This window comes from Meriones unguiculatus, chromosome 3 (genome assembly GCF_030254825.1).
Source record: "Meriones unguiculatus strain TT.TT164.6M chromosome 3, Bangor_MerUng_6.1, whole genome shotgun sequence".
Classification (NCBI taxonomy): Eukaryota; Metazoa; Chordata; class Mammalia; order Rodentia; family Muridae; genus Meriones; species Meriones unguiculatus.
This window is the reverse complement of record NC_083351.1, coordinates 160,242,214-160,262,240: the sequence shown is the minus strand read 5'-3', so window position 1 is coordinate 160,262,240 and position 20,027 is coordinate 160,242,214. Positions and strand designations below refer to the sequence as shown.

General features: G+C 39.2%; 1 protein-coding gene across 1 annotated transcript in view; it reads left to right on the top strand.

The window, feature by feature from the left end:
* The first annotated feature begins 2,267 nt into the window (after positions 1-2,267).
* LOC110565589 (transmembrane protease serine 11G) overlaps positions 2,268-20,027 on the top strand; it is a 42,604-nt gene continuing 24,844 nt past the window's right edge. The window contains exon 1 of the mRNA XM_021663294.2: positions 2,268-2,348. Within this exon, the coding sequence (XP_021518969.1) occupies positions 2,341-2,348 (8 nt within the window). The 5' untranslated portion in view covers positions 2,268-2,340. The remainder of the gene's footprint in view (positions 2,349-20,027) is intronic.

The window sequence follows — 20,027 nt, the reverse complement described above, 5'->3', positions numbered from 1 at the left end:
CCATCTGACATGTGGGTTGCTACTGTCTACCTCATGGCATTACTGTGAGGGATTGGTAAGTTATAATTTGAAAACTTGGAGAACTTTTAAATCTCAAAAATACAGAGTATATTATTTTTAACGGATACCAATGTAGATGATACAGGAAAAGGCATTAAAAATGTGAAGGTTGATGTATTTGCTCTTCACAGTGTTGGGGTTTTGTTGCTTTGTATATTTGGAAAATATAAAAATGGTTAACAACACACAAAGAAATTGTCTTGCCTCCTTTGTATTGACACTATAGTAATTTTAGTATTCTTTTTTTTTTTAATCAAAAGCCAGATGGGTTTAAAAGACAGAACAAATCAATTAGACATATAGAAGATACAATAATCCCTAGAAAACAGCATCTTAGTGAAACCTGATGTTTATGGATTCCATCCCTATGGTAGAACTATTTGTTATGTACATCCATTGATGCCATCACTTTGGAAGATCAGTTTTCTGGACAGAGATCTTTGAGGAACATAAATGTTCAGACCATGACTGTTACTAATTGGCTGACTTTGAGATAATCCAAAGAACTATTGTACTTTGGGCACAGTGCAATATGTTATAAGTAAGCATATTTAGAATTATACTCCTCATACAGCAAAGTTGAGTTCATCTGGACCTCTGGCTTACATAATAAAAAGAAGTGATTGTTTTAACACTTAAGCTTATATAACTTGTTACACAGCAGTAGAAAACTGGTAACTACACTGCAATATTTATGTTTCAGACAGTATGAGCATTTGCCTCTATGTTCATTTACTAATTGTAACTAATTTGTATTCCACTTTATGATTGTGACTTAGTTATTCTTCTGCTGTTGTGAAGAGACACCATGACCAAGGACACTTATAAAAGAAAGAATTTATTGGGGGTTTGCTTACATTTTTCAGATGGTTAGTGCATGACCATCATAACAGGGAGCCTGGCAGCAAGCATGCAGGCAGGCATGGTGCTGGAGCAAGATCTGAGAGCTTACATGTTGAGACAGCAAGGAAGAGAGAGGGAGAGACAGAGACAAAGAGAGACAGAGAGAGCTTTTGAAACCTCATCCTGCCCCCTGCACTGTGTGCCACACCTCCTTCAAAGGGCCACACCTCCTAATCCTTCACAAATAGTTCCACCAGCTGGAGACCAAGCATTCAAATATACGAGCCCATAGAGGTAATTCTTATTCAAATAACAAAAGATTGATTTCTCCAAAATGAAAGAAGGAATGGAAAATAAATAGGGGTGTTGAACAGCATTTGCTGAAAAGAAAAGTTTAATGAATATGGAATGCTTTGGTGCTCACATAGGGACTGCTTACCACATTCAAGTGTATTACAATTTTAACTTTCTGAGCTTCTTGAGTAGACAGAAGTGAGCCTAGAAATCCGAAAACATACAAGACTAACTATAGACGCTTACTTGAGGATGGGAAGGTTGTTGAGATTAGGTAGGAGTTGGAGATGCCAGAGGAAAAGGTGTCCTGAGGGAAGTTCAGGATTTCAGAGTTTGTAAATGCCATGTAGACTGGCTCTAATTAGATGATGCGGACAGAGAGTAGACTTCACGTGAACTGTAGCAAAGAAAAAGGAAGAGACAATTTCCAAATAAAGGAAGAAGAGTAACTGGAAGAAAAGGACTGGGGTCAGAGAGATGAAAACCCAGCAGTATCAAAGAAAGTAGAAGGTGACACAGCGAAAAATTAGTGGATCCAGACAAAAAAACATGGTCAGTTGCTGAGGCCCTTACAATGGCTGTCAGTTCAAAGAAAACCTCAGGATTTTTTTTTCCCTTCTTAAGACTAGCTCTCTTTAGAAGAGATATGGAAATATTGGGCAAGATAAAATGAACACATATGCCACTGCCCTAAGAAAATCCCAAAAGCATCAAATGTTTCCTGAAAACTTTGTTTTGGGTGCCTCTGGAAGAGCTGAATGGCTGAGACGGAGACCAGCCTTGTACTGACTCAGACTGAGAAGGGCTGCTTCTTGAAAGACAAACAGAAAGCTGCTCCCAGAGTCAAGGAAGTGGCTTATGTTTGGGACCTGACATAGTTTCTCAATTCGGAAGAACCAGGAAATTCATTCTTATTTCCTGTAACAAAGACTTCATCAAGTGGTTCTTTTCTATACCTCAAACCACACTCTTGGCTAAATTTACCCGTCCCAACTGGTTAGACAAGTTTCTCTTAAATCTTTAAGTATTCTTAATGTTATCCAGCCTACACATCTGCAAGAATACCCAGGATGCTATTCGTTTGACAGTGATCACACACAGAGCAGCGTGGAGGTGGAGAAGCTGGCCTTCCCCACAGTGGCGATGCATCAGTAAGTTGGGTTTTATTTCACATATGAAGAATTTGTTTCTCATTTATGTTCTAAATAGGAGTTGGAATTATGCTAAGCTGGCAATCTAATAATTTCCCTTTATTTTTGTTGGTGGGAAGACACAGTGATATCAATATCCTCTGTTTTAGCAAACCATGTTCATGACTTTATACTTAGGAGTTGAGATTTTTAATGCTAGGTTGGATTACAGTTTAGTGTTGGAAATGGAAAGTTTAATATGAGAATTGAAACAATAATGTGCATTTTGGGGGAAAGACAGAGAGCCCAAGAAGCACTGGTAGGTTTAGGGAGTGGGATGGAATGGGGAAGGAAATGTTTCTCATCTCCACCTAAGAGTTTAAAAGATAATTATTGTGTCCTTTCTAAATGATGCACTAAGTTGATTCATTGAAAGGGAAATGTTTAAATTGTACAGAAACCATATATCTTAGGACCCATTTTAAAGTTGATAAATAGAACTGAAACTAAAAAATATGAATAATAATTTTAATGTCCTCTTCATTCAGCTTTCCCTTTTTGTATCACCTGTGTCCTACTATTCTCTCTCACTTGAGACTTCTCCCATAGGTCCTTTTTAGTTTCCCAAAGAATATTCAGTTATTAATCACACACTTATTGTTGTATTCTATGTAACAATAGCTTTTGATATTTTTTAAAAATGCAAAAAGCTTCTCATTAAAAATAAATGCTTTGCTTTAGAAGTTAAAAAATGAAAAAAACATAGAAAAACAATTTATGGAAATATATGAGAAGTGAGACTCAATGCACAATTACAGTATTTTTGTATTATTATAAAAATAAAAATCCAGAATAAGTAAATGGTGAACATATTATTTCCTACCCTTTGATTTATTCTGTATTTTGACATATTTGCCATCACCAAACATTAATTCTTCATCTACAATATGAGATAAATTAGCACAAGTTACTCAGGATTAAGGGATTACAAATGTCTTTTCTAATGCCTGATTAGGATGCTGTCTTTTATATAAATTTTATACTGGTGTATGAAATTCAATTCAGTACAAGAAGCTTTCAAGACAGAAAAACTTTCAAAAAATTTTCATTATTTACCATTATTCAAAAGTGTTCTTTCTCCACCTGGTCACCTTACAAACAAATTAAGGTTTAGTTTGTGGAAAAGAAAATAAAACAGAACAAACAAACAAGATAGAATTAGTTGTATTTGTGGAAGTAGTACACATTATGATCAATTTATGGTTTTATTTTTATTTAAATGATTTCCAGCACACAAAAAAGTTGTCGGTGGCACACCAATAAATATAATTCAGTTCAGGGCCAGAGATATATCTCATGTACTTGTTGTGCCTGTGTGAGGGCCAGAGCACAGGTCTTAGAGCCCACATATGGTGCAGGCACAGTCTGTGTGTATCTGTAACTCCAGCACCGAGAGCAACAGGCGCACAAGGCTTTCTGGGTCTTGCTCTCTGCCAAAAACCATGAGGTCTGGGTTCAGAAGGAGACCATGTCTCAAAGGAACAAGGTTGAGGGTAAAAGAAGGTGATGCCCACCCTCTCGCCTTTACATGTGTGCACATACACTACAGCCACCAACACACACACACACACACGCACACGCACACACACACACGCACACACACACACACACACACACACACACACGTGTGCTCGAGTGTGTGTGTGTGAGTATAATAAAACTAATCAATTTTATTCTTCAGTATCTGGCACTGATATTTGCCAGGAACTATTAGTAGCATTGGGGACATACAATTTAGATTTCTGTTAAGGCTTGTGTGAAATGTGAACTCTGTATTACGCTTGGCTAAAGACAGAGGAAATCCGTCAGAGAAGGAAAAGGACAGATGTCAGTGACATAAAAGGAAAGAAACTAGGAAAACGGAATCAAGAAAAGTCCTGGTAGGTTTTCAAGGTTTTCCACTCTAGACCTGATAGTCCACAGTCCCATTCTCTGTTCAGACAACCAAGATGCCAACTTGATAGAGTTTTGCCTTTAGTGGGTCTGGATTTTAGCATTTTTAGCATTTCCTTAGCAGTGAGCGGTGTGCATCATAGGGAAGGTAAAAGATGTATTAACAAGCCTTCTCTATTTCTCCTACTACTGGTGATGACTTTGGAAAACACACCATATCTTTTAGTTGTTAGTTTTCACCACTTTTGAGTAAAGTGAAAAAAAAAAAGACATCTTGTTTTTGTCCATACCATTATGAACCCCAACACCTAGCAGTTAATCTGTTAATAAAGCCGTTTAATTGTTCTTCTAATTCATTTAAGGCTAAAAAATTTCTAGCCAACAACTCAACAACTTTGATCTCCTCGATGTCATTCAAATGGATTTCATATTTCCGACTGTTTTTCACCCAGAAATACTTTTTTCTCTAGTAAGACACTCTATTATTTGTAGTGACCTAAAAATGTATAAAACATTTTTAATTTATAAAATTAAATTAATGTAATTCATTATTTCAATCAAAACAACCAATTATAAAATATACCTCAAGCTGAGTTTGGCCCCCATAACCCAGAACAGAAGAAACTGACTTCTGAAAGTTGCACTCTGACCTCCACATATATGCACTGGCATGATTTGATGCCCTCACACTATAATAAACAAACAAACAAATGAACAAATAACTCTCCAAACTGTCCTACTTTTAAAATGATCTTGTGAGGAGTTTTCTGATTCTCTGTCTCCCACAAACATACTAGAATTTTCTTTATTGTAGAAACACCTATAAGTAAATTGTTTCCCACACATGTACTGTTATAACTGTTATAATAACAGGTATTTTTAAAAAAATGTTGTCACTTGTTCTAGTGGTCCAGGCCTATAGTCCTACCAACTTAGACGCTGAAGTAGGGATTAAAGAAAAGAAGACCTCCCCTATCAGTGGACTTGGGGAGGGTGAAGGAAGGAAGGGATTGGGACGGGAAGAGGGAGGGAACCACGGGGGGGATACAAAGTGAATAAAGTGTAATGAATAAATAATTTAAAAAAAGAAAATAAATCAGTTATAAAATTAAAAAAAAAAGAGTGCAGACTTGCCAAAACAATGCAGTGAGAACTTTTCAAATTCAACCTCCCCTTACTTTTTTGTTTTTTGTTCTTTTTCTGTTTGTTTGTTTTTGTTTTATTTTCCAAGACAGGATTTCCCTGTATACTATTGCCTATCCTGGATTCACTGAATAGACTAGACTACCCTCAAACTGCCTGCCTCTTAGAGTGTTGAGATTATAGGCATGTGCCACCACACCCAGCTCAAAACCCTCCTTAAATGTGGGGCTCAGTGCTTGCCCAAATTCAATCTCTAGTACTGAAAAGGAAGAAATAAAAATGGAAAAAGGCAGAGCTGGAGGGAGAAGGAAAGAAGGAAGGAAGGAAACAAAAAAGAAGGAAAGAATAAAGAAAGAAACTTTGTCAAATGAAAACATATGCATGCAGACTAAGAAGTCTAATGACTCTAACATCACAGTGGAGATCAAATCTGGTAAAGTAAAGAGTGTTCCATGTTTTTTGGGATAGCATCTTGGGCAGTAGGAGTTCAAGGTTGCCAGCACAGCACTAGGATAGAAACAAAAGAGCAGTAGTACCCAAACTGAATAAGAGTGGTTAGTACATCTCAAATAGCATAAATCTGAGCTTTTTCAAAATACGTACATACCCAATGTGCACAGCATATATATATATATGAATATGTGTTACATATATATATGTGTGTGTGTGTAACACACACATATATATATATATGTATATATACTTGTATTTTTATTTTAAGGATAGATTTTAAGTAAGATTTAAGATAGAAAAATATTTGTTAATGATCAGGTTAAATAATAGTTTTATTTATTACTTGAGAAGTCCACACACACATATATATATGATGTATTTTGGCCATACACATCCCTCAGTCTTCTCTCCTCCCCATCCCAAACTCTCCCACCACATGCCCCTCCCACCTTAGTGTCCTCTTTTTGTTTTTCTACAACTCTCTGAGACCAGTTAGTGCTGTTCATACGTATATGGGCACACTGCCATCCTATGTATGGTGCCTAACCTAATGGGGGCCACACCCCTAAAGAAAATGAATTCTTCCCTCCCCAGTAGACATCAATTGACAACAATTCATCAGATTGGGGTAAGGCCTCAAGAGCCCCTCCTTTATCCACGATGGGGTATTTATTGGCATGAGCTTGTGTGTGTTGTGTGTGCTGGTAAAAGAGCTACTTTGAATTCATGAGTGTAACGACCCCATCACGTCAAGAAGACAGTGTCTTGTAGCAGTTCTGCCTGAACTATAGACCTTCTTCTTTAAGCTCCCTGAGCACTGGGGTGAAGGAATGATACAGATACCTTATGTAGGACCAAGCACTTCACATCACGTTTTCTTTGCTTTTGACACTTGTGAGACACTGTATTGACTGTCTTCCCCTGTAAAGGTCAGCTTGCCTGGTGAGAGCCGAGAGCTGCACTAGGATTAAGTATTTCTCTAGAACAACATCATGGTAATCTGTATCATAAAACCAGTCTACTTAAAAAACAAACAAACAAAAAAACAAAACAACAACAACAAAAAAACCCAATGATACGCTTTGAAGCCAGCACTGTACTTCCTAAGTGGTATAAACATTAGCATCTCTAATAATAAGTATAGCTCCAAATGGGGCATCTGTATCACAACCCCCTCACTGAAGCTCAGGAATTATCATGGAAGATAGGGTAGAGGGATTGTCAGAGCCACTGCTGGGGTGTCTGCTACGAGGCAGGGCTATTGCACATGAGAACTCCCAGCAGCTATGACTGGATACATAAGATCCATGCAAGGGAGGGCCATGCAAAATCCTAGCATGAAGGAGGAACGTGCTCACTGAGCCACACTCTTATCAGAAACTGCTGATAAGGGGCTGTGGGAGGAGCCAGGTTTCTTCAGGCACGTGGTTGTGAAGAGGCTACCCATGCCCCAGTAGATGGCCCTATACCCATGAACATTCGTGCAAAGCTAATGGAGGCTGAGTTTACAAACCCAGCACATGAAGTTGGGAGCCTAAAGCGGTTTGCAGTATAGAGGAGGAACTGGAGCGGAGAAAACGGGATGATGAGGCCCATTATGTGCATGTTTGCAACTCTAAAACAGTAAAAATATAATTAGAACTCCATCTAAAAGCATCTCTCTGCTTAAGTTTTACACACATTCAATATTATTTCCATTAAGATAAATTAATTCCCTCATAATTTTATAGTTCATCTCCTAATTACTAAACTGCAATGCACCTTTTATTTTTGACTTTTCTGTACAAAGTTCTGTATAGTTTCCCGAATAGCTGAAAGAGTTCTAACTCAGTACATAGAATTCACCACTGCCTTCCAAACTAGGGGTTCTCATACTCCAGACACCCCACAACTAAGAATTTAGTACTCTGTTCTTTTGCTTTCGTCAACCATTACTCTTTTTAAAACCTTTTTTGTATTAGTTACAGTTTATTCACTTTGTATCCGAGCTGTACCTCTCTCTCATCCCCTCCCAATCCCACCTTCTCTCCTTTATCTCCTCCCATGCCCCTCTCCAAGTCCACTGATAGGTGAGGTCCTCCTTCCCTTTTATCTGACCTTAGACCATCAGGTCTCATCAGGACTGGCTGCATTGTTCTCCTCTGTGGCCTGGTAAGGCTGCTCCCCCATCACGGGGAGGCAATCAAGGAGCCAGGCACTGAGTTCATGTCAGAGACAGACCCTGTTCCCCTTACTAGGGAACTCACTTGGACACTGAAATACCATGGGCTTCATTGCTCTAATGGCATTATAAAATTGGCCTGATTCTTCTGAGGCTCACACCTTTGTACAATCTGTCTTCTTCATTCACTAAGCGAAGTAATTATGGACTCCAGGCTAAAGTTACGATTCATGCTATTTATAAACTTGTGCATACTTCTTTTTCTTCCCCAAGTCCTGCATTTACTTGAGCTAGCAGGAGTGCCTCAGACATGTTCTAACCACACCCTGGGTTTGTCATAATGGGGAGTTACTCTCTGTGAATCACAACTATGACCTTCTAACCCTGCCATTTCATTCTCATAGTCTTGTTCTCATGCATCAGAATTGCTTTTGGCTGTTGTTGTAAATCCATTTATTCTTATAATATTTTACCTTTTTCTGAGGTGGGGGGGTGTCTCAGGTCCCAGACTGGCCATGAACTCATTATTTAGCCCAGGCAGGACACAGACTGCAATTTTGCTCACGCCGTCTTCTTAATTCTGTAATTATAAGAGTGCACCAAAACTGGCTCTAATTTTTAAATCCTTTTTGGGTATCATCTGCCACACCAAATTACATACAAATTTGAATTCTCATACAGAAATTCACTGATCTTCCTCCTGTTATCCTTAGGATCCTTTTTTGAGATAAATTTTGGTCTGTGACTCAAGCTGAACTTGAACTCAGAATTCATCTGCTTTTGTTTCTGCAGTGCTGGGCTTAAAGGTATTTGCCACCGTGATCACTTGCAAGTTTTTGTTTATTCACTTCCTCTTCTTTCCTTCTCCACAACTTCTTTCTTAAGGACAAGGTCTCACTCTTCAGCACAGGCAGACCTTGAACTTGTGGCAAGTTCTTCCCTCAGCTTCCCTTATAGGATTACAAATATATGTCACTGAGAATTCTTAGATATTTTTATTATAAGTGTATGAGTATTTTACACAAAGACATGTTTATTCACTTCATGCATTCAGTGACATAGGTCAGCAAAGGCTGTCAGAATCCATGAGACTGGAGTTAGAGATAGTTGTGAGCTATCATATGAGTACTGGGAATTGGACCCTGGTCCTTTGCAAGGCTAACAAGTTCTCTTAACCTCTGAGCCGTCTCTCTTGTCCTCACAGAAAATTCCTCAATGACAGTTTCAGCCCTATATTAAATTCTCTTGTCTTTCATCTTCTCTACCATTCAAAACGTCTACATCTAAAGCAAATATCAGCACCTTCCCTCTGCACAGACTGCCTTACACCTGTGTTGGGTATGCCAAGTCCTCCAAGTTCACAGTGCTTCCTCGAATTTGTACTTCCCTTTTGTCTGTTTCCATGAAAAGCCTGCCAGATTCTTCAGTTTCCTTGAAATTCCAATTCTTTTCGTCTGTGCTCTCATGTTCTACTAAGTCAGCAGTTCTCAACCTGTGGGCTGTGACCTCCTTTCTGGACTCACAGCAGATATCCTGGATATTTACAATACAGTTTGTAACAGTAGCAAAACTACAATGATGAAGTAACAACAAAACTAATTTTATGGTTGGGGGTCACCACAACATGAGGAACCCTATTAAAGGGCTGCAGCATTAGGAAGGCTGAGAATCACTGTACTAACTGAAAGAGAAAAAGTAATTGGCCTATCACATCAGGTCGGTCGACTTCAACATATCAAACCTAGAAATAATATTCATTCTCAAAAATACATCTAGAGTTTTCTTAGTTTCCCAATCTACTAGTTTAAACCATATGAAAATGTCAATATGTTGCCATTTTTAACTTGTATGATAGCTTTGTATGAGTGAACCTAATTAACTATAAGCCATGATTATTCACATATGCTCAAATCCCCCTTACAACATCAGGATATTATTGAATAGTTTTGACAATTAATGCTCAAAGCTGAGGATAAGTTATCTCTTCCACAGGAAGAAAAAAACTACTTCATCAAATCTACAAACTTAAATGACTTTTTCCCCCTCCGTACTGACAGTCACACTCAGTCAAATGGAACTGTTGAGTCCCATTATTCCATTTTCTTACTTATAATCCCCCCCTACCTCATTTTTACTGTCTGCTTTTATAGCTTAGATTCTTAGTGATGGGAGAACAGATCCAACAGAATAGGTTTTTGTGTTCTGTTTGTATGTGAATAATATCCTTCCTTAGCTGGCTTAGTTAACCGTTCCCTGGCTTCTACTCTTGAGCCTCCTAAAGGGGCATGTTCCAGGGAGCCATTGTTCTTGCTGTCATGTGGCCCAAGTGGGCATCTTCCACAGTGTCTCCTGAGCTCCACACTGTAGCCTTGGTTGTCATGTCATAGTCACCTAACTCAGAAACTCTTAATCATACCCATGCACTATGCTTGTAAGTTTTGTGTTTCTTCAAGACCTAATGGATCTTGAGAAAAAAAATAATCAAATCATTTCTTGTAAAAACTTATCTCAAGTTTCATTTTTCTAATTTGCTCCCATGCTCTCATGGTGACTCCACATTATAACCATATAGGAAAAATGTAAATAAATAAAGGACATGAAATTTAAGTCTTCTGAACTATTATTACTATTACATCTTAAAACCAAGTTTTTTGAACCACAGTAGTTTCAGTTGAAAAATGAGCACAGCAACCTTTGTCTTATGAACTTTCATAGATGTTGGGTGAATCAAGTTCCAGAGAATGTTAAATCTCTTTCTAAATGTTAATTCTATATAATAAAAACATCTTATTGCTGTTATTGTCATAGTGAACTATGATTCACCCTTACACCTCCTTCTTTATTTTCCCAAACCTGTTTGGGAAAGATGGAGCAATCTTGAGTTAAGGGACCTCTCCTTTTCCACGATCCTAGGACTAAAACCACTAGCAAGAAACTCTGAACACATTCTGTAAATACATCAGAAAGAAAAATTTGCTAACAACTACGATAGCTTACAGAAATGCACAAATGCAACTTACGTTTAGCTGATGGAGCATGTTCACCCTCAGGCAGGTATTTGCCACTAAAAATCAGGAGTGAGCAAAGGAAGAATAGAGAAATTATCCGCCCAGGGATTCTTTGATTGACAGGAACCTCTCTAAAAGAAGTCAACTTTGTATTGGCTTCACTGCCTTGAGGCAGAGCTGTCATCAACTGTTTATATGCTTCAAGCCATCTAATTTCATTCAGCAGAATATCTCAGATACAGCCTCTTCTATAACCAACTTGCTAACACTGAGTGAGCATTTCCTATCTATCCTGTGTCACAATGACTATGTGGGAATCACTTCCATTCTATGGATAAGTAAAGTTGGGCACCAGACCAGAGGAAAGGTCCAAATCACATTCAAATGCCAGTGAACACCATCTGAAACAATTCAGGCTCTTTCAACTACTTGTAGAGCATCCTCCAACTAGTCCAGTGAGCTCTGAAGGAAAAAATAATAATACAGAAAAAATAGTGTTTGCTTTCTGTTCACTGTTAGGTAAAATATGCCGAATTGGGCAAAAGAGATAAAGTATCATAAAAATTCATTCTTTCCCTTAGACTGTACTGGTGTGTGAAATAGCACATAACTATAATGCTATTAAACACCTTCCGCTTTTTAATTAAGTTTTTTTAATTTTTCATACCTATGTACAGTATATTTACATAACTTCTACGCCTTCCTGAACTCCCCCAGCACTTTCCATGCACTCCACCTCCCTCTAGAAATCGTGACCCCTTCTTCTGTAATCACTGTTACGTGTTCACACACACATTCAGAGTTCATTAACTTGTTAATGTAGATATTTTTAGTGTTGGCCACTCAGGATTAGATCTCATCCCTGAAAAAAAACTTAATATTCTCTCTCACTATCTCTCTCTCTCTCTCTCTCTCTCTCTCTTTCTCTCTCTCTCTCTCTCTCTCTCTCTGTGTGTGTCTGTCTGTCTGTCTATTTCAACAGCCACTGGTTGTCTGTAGATCTTTGTCTACAGATGCGACTTTGTGAATTTTCCCAAATCTGTTTTTGGCATATAGACTGGGATGCCATCACGTAGGTCTTTTTAGGCAGGAGGTTTTTACGGGTGCATTTTCCATATTTTGTCTAGAGAACATTATTTCACAGCTGGAGCCCTGGCCTTCTGGTTCCTACAATGTTTCTACCTCCTCTTTCTTGATGTTCCCTGAGACTTAGATGTAGGTGTTGCTTTGGAGATGAGCAATTGGAGGTAGGCACTCCATCATCACTTATTCTCTGCGTTTTGATCAGCTATGGATCTCTCTTTTAGCCTCCATTTACTCAAAATGGTGTTTCTTTGACAGGGGGTAAGAGTTAAATTCACTTGTGGATATACAAATAAGTATTTATAATATGGTTAGAAATTAAATTATTTTAGGAAAATGGAAATAATAGCTTCTCCCCTAGAGTCTATGACTTCTCCAGTCATGGGTAATTGATTACATTTTAAGTTCTGAGCATGAATTTCTTACTACTGAGCAGGCATTCAATTATTGATTACTCTGGAGAGAAAATTACCACTGTTGCATAATTAGGTACAGCTTTGCAAGACTGGTCATTTTTGTGACTGATAGACCCCACAGCTGAGTGGGACTATTGGTTTATTTTCTCACTGGTAGCTTGAATAGCATCTTCAGGAATGATGACACCCAATCCCCAAAGAGGAGACTTCTAGGCTCCATTCCTCCAAGTCTTGTGTTTGAAGTCTGTGGTAGATTCAGCAAGAGAGCCCTCCTTTTGTTTTACTCACACCTTCATTCTATTTATTTTTCATCGATACCCTATGGATGTAAGATTTCTAGAAAACTATGAAATGTCTAACATTTTATCAAGGTGACAACAAAATGCATCACTTTGAAAATAAATGAAAAATTCTTCAGGAACTGATGTAAAAATATGGTATCTTTAGAGGAACAAAATAATCAATAGGGTCTTATCTTCAAGTTCTGGGAGACAACTAGGAGCAATGGCAATGGCTGTTGCTGGTGCCTGTGCAGAAAAGGAAGGTTTCCTACACATGACACTATGGTTTCCATTAGATGGTCTCTGGCATTTGGGAGGAGCATTAGCATCCTGCTTTACTATTTTCATTCAAACATCCTTAGTATTTCTTCTTCATCTTCCTTAATGTTCCATGTGTATATTAAATGAACCTCAGTAATATTAACATAGTTTGGTAACTGAAACTGGGTTATATACTTGAAATTTGATGGGAGAACAGACATTTCTTGTTCTCACAATACTGGTCTAAAACATGACCACTCTGTATGGCAATGAATGAGTTAAGTAGAGTGGATGTGCTTTGCAGTGTATGCAGATGTCAGTATCACATTATACAATTGAAATGTACACAAAATTTGTCACTGTCATAGGAAAGCTGAGGAGGAGGAATGCAATGGAGTAAATAGGAGTAAATGTCAGCTTCACTCTTGCCTATGAGGCAATAGTGAACCTAAAGGAAAAGGATTTATTGAGACACAACCTCTCTGTATTCCAAGCTCACCTCAAAACAAGCAATCCTCAGAAACTTGACTGTTTGAATTGTGGGGATTTTTTTTAATTAATACATTTAGATGTTACAATTTACTCACTTTGTATCCCCACTGCAGCCCTCATCCTCATCTCTTCCCAGTCCTACCCACCCTTCATCTTCTTCCCCTATACCTTTCCCTAGTTCCCTGATAGGAGAGGATCTCCTCCCCTTCTATCTGATCATAGTTTATCAGGTCTCATCAAGGCTGGCTGCATCATCTCCCTCTGTGACCTGGCAAGGCTGCACACATACACACACACACACACACCAAGAGGAGGCTGGCCACTGAGTTCATGTCAGACACAGCCTCTGTACTGCTTACTAGGAAACTTGGAAACTGAGAAGCCAATGGGTTTCCTTTGAACAGGGGTTCTAGGGAAAAGATCTTCACCAACCCTACATCTGACAGAGGGCTAATATCTAGAATATATAAAGAACTCAAGAAGTTAAACACCAACAAACCAAGTAATCCAATTAAAAATTAGGGTACACAGCTAAACAGAGAATTCTCAACAAAGGGATATCGAATGGCAGAGAAACACTTAAAGAAATGTTCAGTTATTCAGGAAATGCAAATCAAAAGGACACTGGGATTTTACCTCAACCCCATCAGAATGACTAAGATCAAAAATTCAAGGGATGATGCATGCTGGAGAGGATGTGGAGAAAGGGGAACCCTTCTCCTTTGCTGGTGGGAATGTAAACTTATACAACTACATTGGAAATCAATCTGATACTTTCTCGGACAGTTAGGAATAGTGCTACCTCAAGATCCAGCTATACTGCTCCTAGGCATGTATCCAAAATATGCTCAAGTATACAACAAGAACATTTGCTCAAACATGTTTGTAGCAGCTGTATGCATAATAGTCAGAATCTGGAAACAACCTAGATGTCCCTCAACAGAGGAATGGATACAGAAATGGTGGTACATTTACACAATGGAATACTACTCAGCAATTAAAAACAAGAAAATCATGAAATTTGCAGGCATATGGTGGGAACTAGAAAAGATCATCTTGAGTGAGGTAACCCAGAAACAGAAAGACACAAATTATATCTACTCACTTATAAGTGGATATTAGCCATATAATTATAGGATAAACATACTAAAATCTATAGCCCTAAAGAGGCTAAACAATCAGAACTGTGGGGATCTTAAGGAGAGATTAATCAAACTGCATGGATCAGCAGGATGTTAAAAAAAATGAACTATGCAGACATAAGAGAATTTGAGAATGTTTTAATTAATAACTCAACAAATTGTCTTAATTCTTAGTTTCCCTTTTTTCAAAGTGGTTTGGAGCAATTATGAAGGGCAAGGCAATAAATAAACATTTCCCTTCTCTTTCCAAAATGTTTTTCACTTACAATGTATCTCCTCTGCAGAAAAATGGAGCAGTGATGGTTCAGTGAAACAATCAGATTAGCTGCCAGGCACTATGCTAGACACTATTATCATATCAAGAAGAAACCAGAGGACTAAGTCTTAGATACAAGTTACAAAAATCTTAATGTGATAATAGCAAACATCTTAGGTCCCCAGAATTGCTGCCACCTGACTGCTGTTTCCTCCAGGCTTTGTTCTGTGATGATTATTTCTGTTTTCTCACTGCAAAGAAATCCAAGTCATCAGTTGAAGATGAGAGTGAAGAAGGTTTTGAGAGATTTTAAAAGAAGAGATTTGAAGCAATTGGCTATTTTTCACATCAGGAAAGAGAGAGAAACTCAATTAGTTTAATGTCCAGAAAGCACTGAAGGTCTGTTTGTGGTTAGTGGTTCTGAATTTAACAAGAGCTTGCTGCTGCCTACTACCTCTTCTTCCATACAGCATTTCAGATTCTTTAAAGTTGCCATCTAAAATCTTAGATATCATTATGACATTTTGAACAAAGTATATTTTAGCAAACGTTTTTCAAGTCCCCTGAATCTTTTGAGCACCCTATCCTTGCTTATCACCTTTTAGAACCCTCTGTTGATATCCTTTCTAGTGTTTTTGCATTTGTTCATGTTTATAACTTTTTATATGTATACATTATAGTCCTATATGAGAAAAAACACGTGTTTTTTTGTAATCCTAAGTTTTAGTCACCTCATTTGACATTATACTTTGCATATACACTCATTTTCTATTTTTCTCTTGTCTTAGTGCATAGTTAAGACTTGGGGTACTAAATTGAATTTTAAAATGTAAAAATGGGCATCCTTGTCTTGGTCCTGATTTTACAGGAAGAGTTCTCAGTTTATCTCTGTGTGTTATAATGTTGTATATCGGGTTGCTGTACATAGACTTCATTATTCTGTGGTATGCTCTATCTATTGCTAATGTCTCTGTGACTTTTGTTAAGGAATGTTGAGCTTTGCCAAATGTGAATTTTTTACCTGTTGGACTGAATGTATAATTTCTGTTCTTGAATTTGTTGATAACATGTATTTCATTTATTGACTAATGTATGTTGAGGCAATTTTTTAAAAAACTGTTTTTTTTATTACAATTTATTCACTTTGTGTCCCAGTTGTAGCTCTCTCCCTCATCCCTTCCCACTCCCACCTGCTCTCCCTCATCTCCTCCAATGCCCCTCTCCAAATCCACTGATAGGGGAGGTCCTTCTCCCGTTCCATCTGACCCTAGCCTATCAGGTCTCATCAGGACTATCTGCATTCTCTTCCTCTGTGGCCTGGTAATGCTGCACATCCCTCATGGGGGAGGTGATCAAAGAGCCAGCCACTGAGCACAGGGTCTTTTCTGAGACTGGTACTCCAACCAAGGACCATGCATGGTGATAACCTAGAACCCCTGCACAGATGTAGTCCATAGCATCTCAGTCTCCAAGTGGATTCCCTAGTAATGGGAACACAGGCTGTCTCTGACATGTTGAGGCAACTTTGTATCTCTAGGATGACACCTACTTGGTCATGGTGTATGTATGATCTTTTAATGTGTCTCTAAATTCGGTTTTCAAGTTTTTATGTATGTTTTAATTTCATCTATTTACTTTACATCCCAAGGTCGTCCCTTCCCTCCTGTTTTCCCAATCCCCCTTCACCTTCTTTTCCTTTCCCCTATCCTCTTCCCCCCCCAAAAAAAATGGATCCCCCTCACCCCATATCAACCATTCCCAGTACATCAATTCATATCCTCATTCCCTGATGCCAGGTAAGTTAGAACTGCCAGAGGAAGTAATCCAAAAGCAGGCAATAGAGTCCATGTTAGAAATAGAACCCTTCTCCATTAGCCAGGCACCCCGTATGAAGACCAAGCAGCCCATTGGCCTCATATGTGCAGGGGGCCTAGGTTCAGACCATGGATGCTCCTTAGGTGATGACTCTGTAAGCCCCCAGGGGGATGAATTAGTTGTCTCTTTTGGTGTTCTTGTGAGGTTCCTGTCCATTCCAGGTCCTTCCCTCTTTCTGCCAACACTTCCCAGGATACCCCCTGCCCCAGGAGTTCTGCCCCATTCTTGGCTGCAAATCCAAGCATCTGTCTAGATACCCTGCTGGCTGGAACCTCTCAGAAGAGAGACAAGTTAGAATTCTTTCTGGAAGCATAGCAGAGCATCATTAATAGTGTCAGGGGCTGGCTCTCTACTGTGGGTGGGTCTCAATTATTGGTTGGACTTTCCCTCAATCTTTGTTCCCTCTTTATCCCTGCACTTCTTGTAGCCAGGGTAATTTTGGATCAAAGGTTTTGTTGGTGGGTTGTTGTTCCCCTCCTTCCTCTAGTTTGGTCTAGCTAAGAGGTGGTCACTTCAGTCTTCATGTCCCCAACTGTTAAGACTCTTAGCTAGAGTCACACCCAAATCCTCCCAGGAGCCTACTATGTCTCAGACCTCCAGCTTGACAAAGAGTTGTCCTCTCTCAGTTTTCCTTCTTGTTCCCAGCCCTCTCACCTCCCATCCCTGTTCTCTCCATATCTGATCCCCACCCTTGTTTCACGCCCCATTCCGTCTCCTGCCCAATTCCCTCTCTTCAGCCCCTTCTGCTGTGTATTCTATTTCCCCTTCTGAGTGACATTCTGGCACTCTCCCTTGGGCCCTCATTGTTATTTAGAGCTTCTTTGGGTCTTTGGATTGTAGTATGGTTACCCTGTACTATATGCCTAATATCCACTTATAAGTGACTACATGCCATGTGTGTTTTTCTGGGTCTGGGTTACCTCATGCAGGATGATCTTTTCTAGTTCCATCCATTTTCCTGAAAAATTCATGATTTCCTTGTTTTTAATAGCTGAGTAGTATTCTGTTGTGTAAATGTACTACAATTTCTGTATCTGTTCTTCAGTTGAGGGACATCCAGATTGTTTCCAGTTTCTGGCTATTAGTAATAAAGCCACTATGAACATAGTTGAGCAAATGTCTTTGTTGTACAATAAAGCATCTTTTTTTTTTATTAATTACACTTTACACAATTTGTATCCCCCCGTAAGCCCCTCCCTCCTCCCCTCCCGATCCCACCCTCCCTTCGCCTTCTTCAAGCATTCCCCTCCCCAAGTCCACTGATAGGGGAGGTCCTCCTCTCCTTCCTTCTGACCTTAGTCTATTTTATCCCATCAGGAGTGGCTGAATTGTCTTCTCTGTGGACTGGTAAGGCTGCTCCCCTGAGGTGATCAAAGAGCAGGCCAATCAGATTATATCAAAGGCAGTCCCTCTTCCTATTACTATGTAACCCACTTGGACACTAAACTGCCATGGGCTACATCTGTGCAGGGGTTAGGTTATCTCCATGCATAGTCCTTGGTTGGAGTATGAGTCTCTGGGAAGTTCCCTGTGTTCAAATTTTCTGGTTCTGTTGCTCTCCTTGTGCAGTTCTCGTCCTCTCCATCTCTTACTATTTCCCACTTCTTACATAAGATTCCATGTACTATGCCCAGCAGTTGGCCATAAGTCTCAGTGTTTGCTTTGATAGCCTGCAGGGCAGAGGCTTTCAAAGGCCCTCTGTGGCAGGCTCCTAGGTTGTTTCCTGTTTTCTTCTTCTTTTGATGTCCATCCTCTTTGCCTTTCGGGATGGGGATTGAACGTTTTAGTTAGGGTACTCTCTCTTGATTTAGATAGGTTATACAATTTTGCATTCCCACCAGCAATGAAGGAGTGTTCGCCTTTCTTCACATCCTTTCCAGCATGTGTTGTTTGAGTTTTTGATCTTAGCCATTCTGACTGGTATAAAATGGAATCTTAGAGTCGTTTTGATGTGCATTTCTCTGATGGCTAAGGACATTGAGCATGTCTTTAATTGCTCTCAGCCATTTGAGATTCCTCTGTTGTGAATTCTCTGGTTAGCTCTGTGCCTCATTTTTAATTAGATTATTTGATTTGTTGTTGTTTAATTTCTTAAGTTCTTTGTATATTTTATATATTAGCTTTCTGTCTGATGTAGGGTTGGTGAAGATCTTTTCCCAATCTGCAGGCTGCAGTTTAGCTCTATTGGCAGTGTCCTTTGACTTACAGAAGCTTCTCAGTTTCATGAGGTTCTATTTATTAATTGTTGATCTCAGAGCTGTTATGTTGATGTTCTGTTCAGAAAGTTGTCATCAATACCAATGAGTTCCAGACTTTTCCCCCACTTTCATTTCTAATAAATTTAGAGTCTCTGGTTTAATACAAAGGTCTTTTTCCCATTTGGACTTGTGCAGGGTGCTAAAAACGGGTCTATTTGCATTTTTTTACGTACATACATCCATATAGACCAGTACCATTTGTTGAAGACGCTATCTTTTTTCCGTATGATTTTGGCTTCTTTGTAGAAAATTGAGTGCCCATAGATGTGTGGGTTTATTTCTGTGTCTTCAATTCAGTTCTATTGATCAACCTGTCTGTTTCTATGCTAATACCATGCTATTGTTGTTACTATTGCTCTGTAGTATAGGTTTTTTTTTTTTTTTTTTTTTTTTTTTTTTCAATGCAGTTTATTCAGGAACATTGAACAATCCTCGGACCCCGGGGAAAGCCAGCCCACAGCTTAAATAGCCTCTGGGTAGCCAACCCAGGCGTGCCACGGGGGCAATGCAGATAGGTCCACCTACATGGAAGCAAGCCAGATCCTCGGCCTTAGCCAAATGTGGAGTTGTTCGTGACAGAGAGCACTCACCATCGGGAAGGTGGAAGGCAGAAACCAGCTCCATCTTTAAGGCATAGCATTCCGCAGCTCTCTACAGTTCCCCCTTTTTGTTTTAGACGCATCAGGCAAGAGTAGAGGTCTGATCTCTGATATTAGAAATAAATTGGGACTTTGTACAGATGTTCATTTAGGTGTCATCCACCCAAAGAGCATCAGACCCGTCCGATACCTTTTTCTCAGAGGCGGGACCTGGGGCATCAACCTGCATGCAATCAGACATGCTCTTCTCTGGGTCCAAAGCGGCTGACCCTGAGTGCAGTGCTTAGCCTCGCATCCTGAGCGTATCATTTTAGCTTTT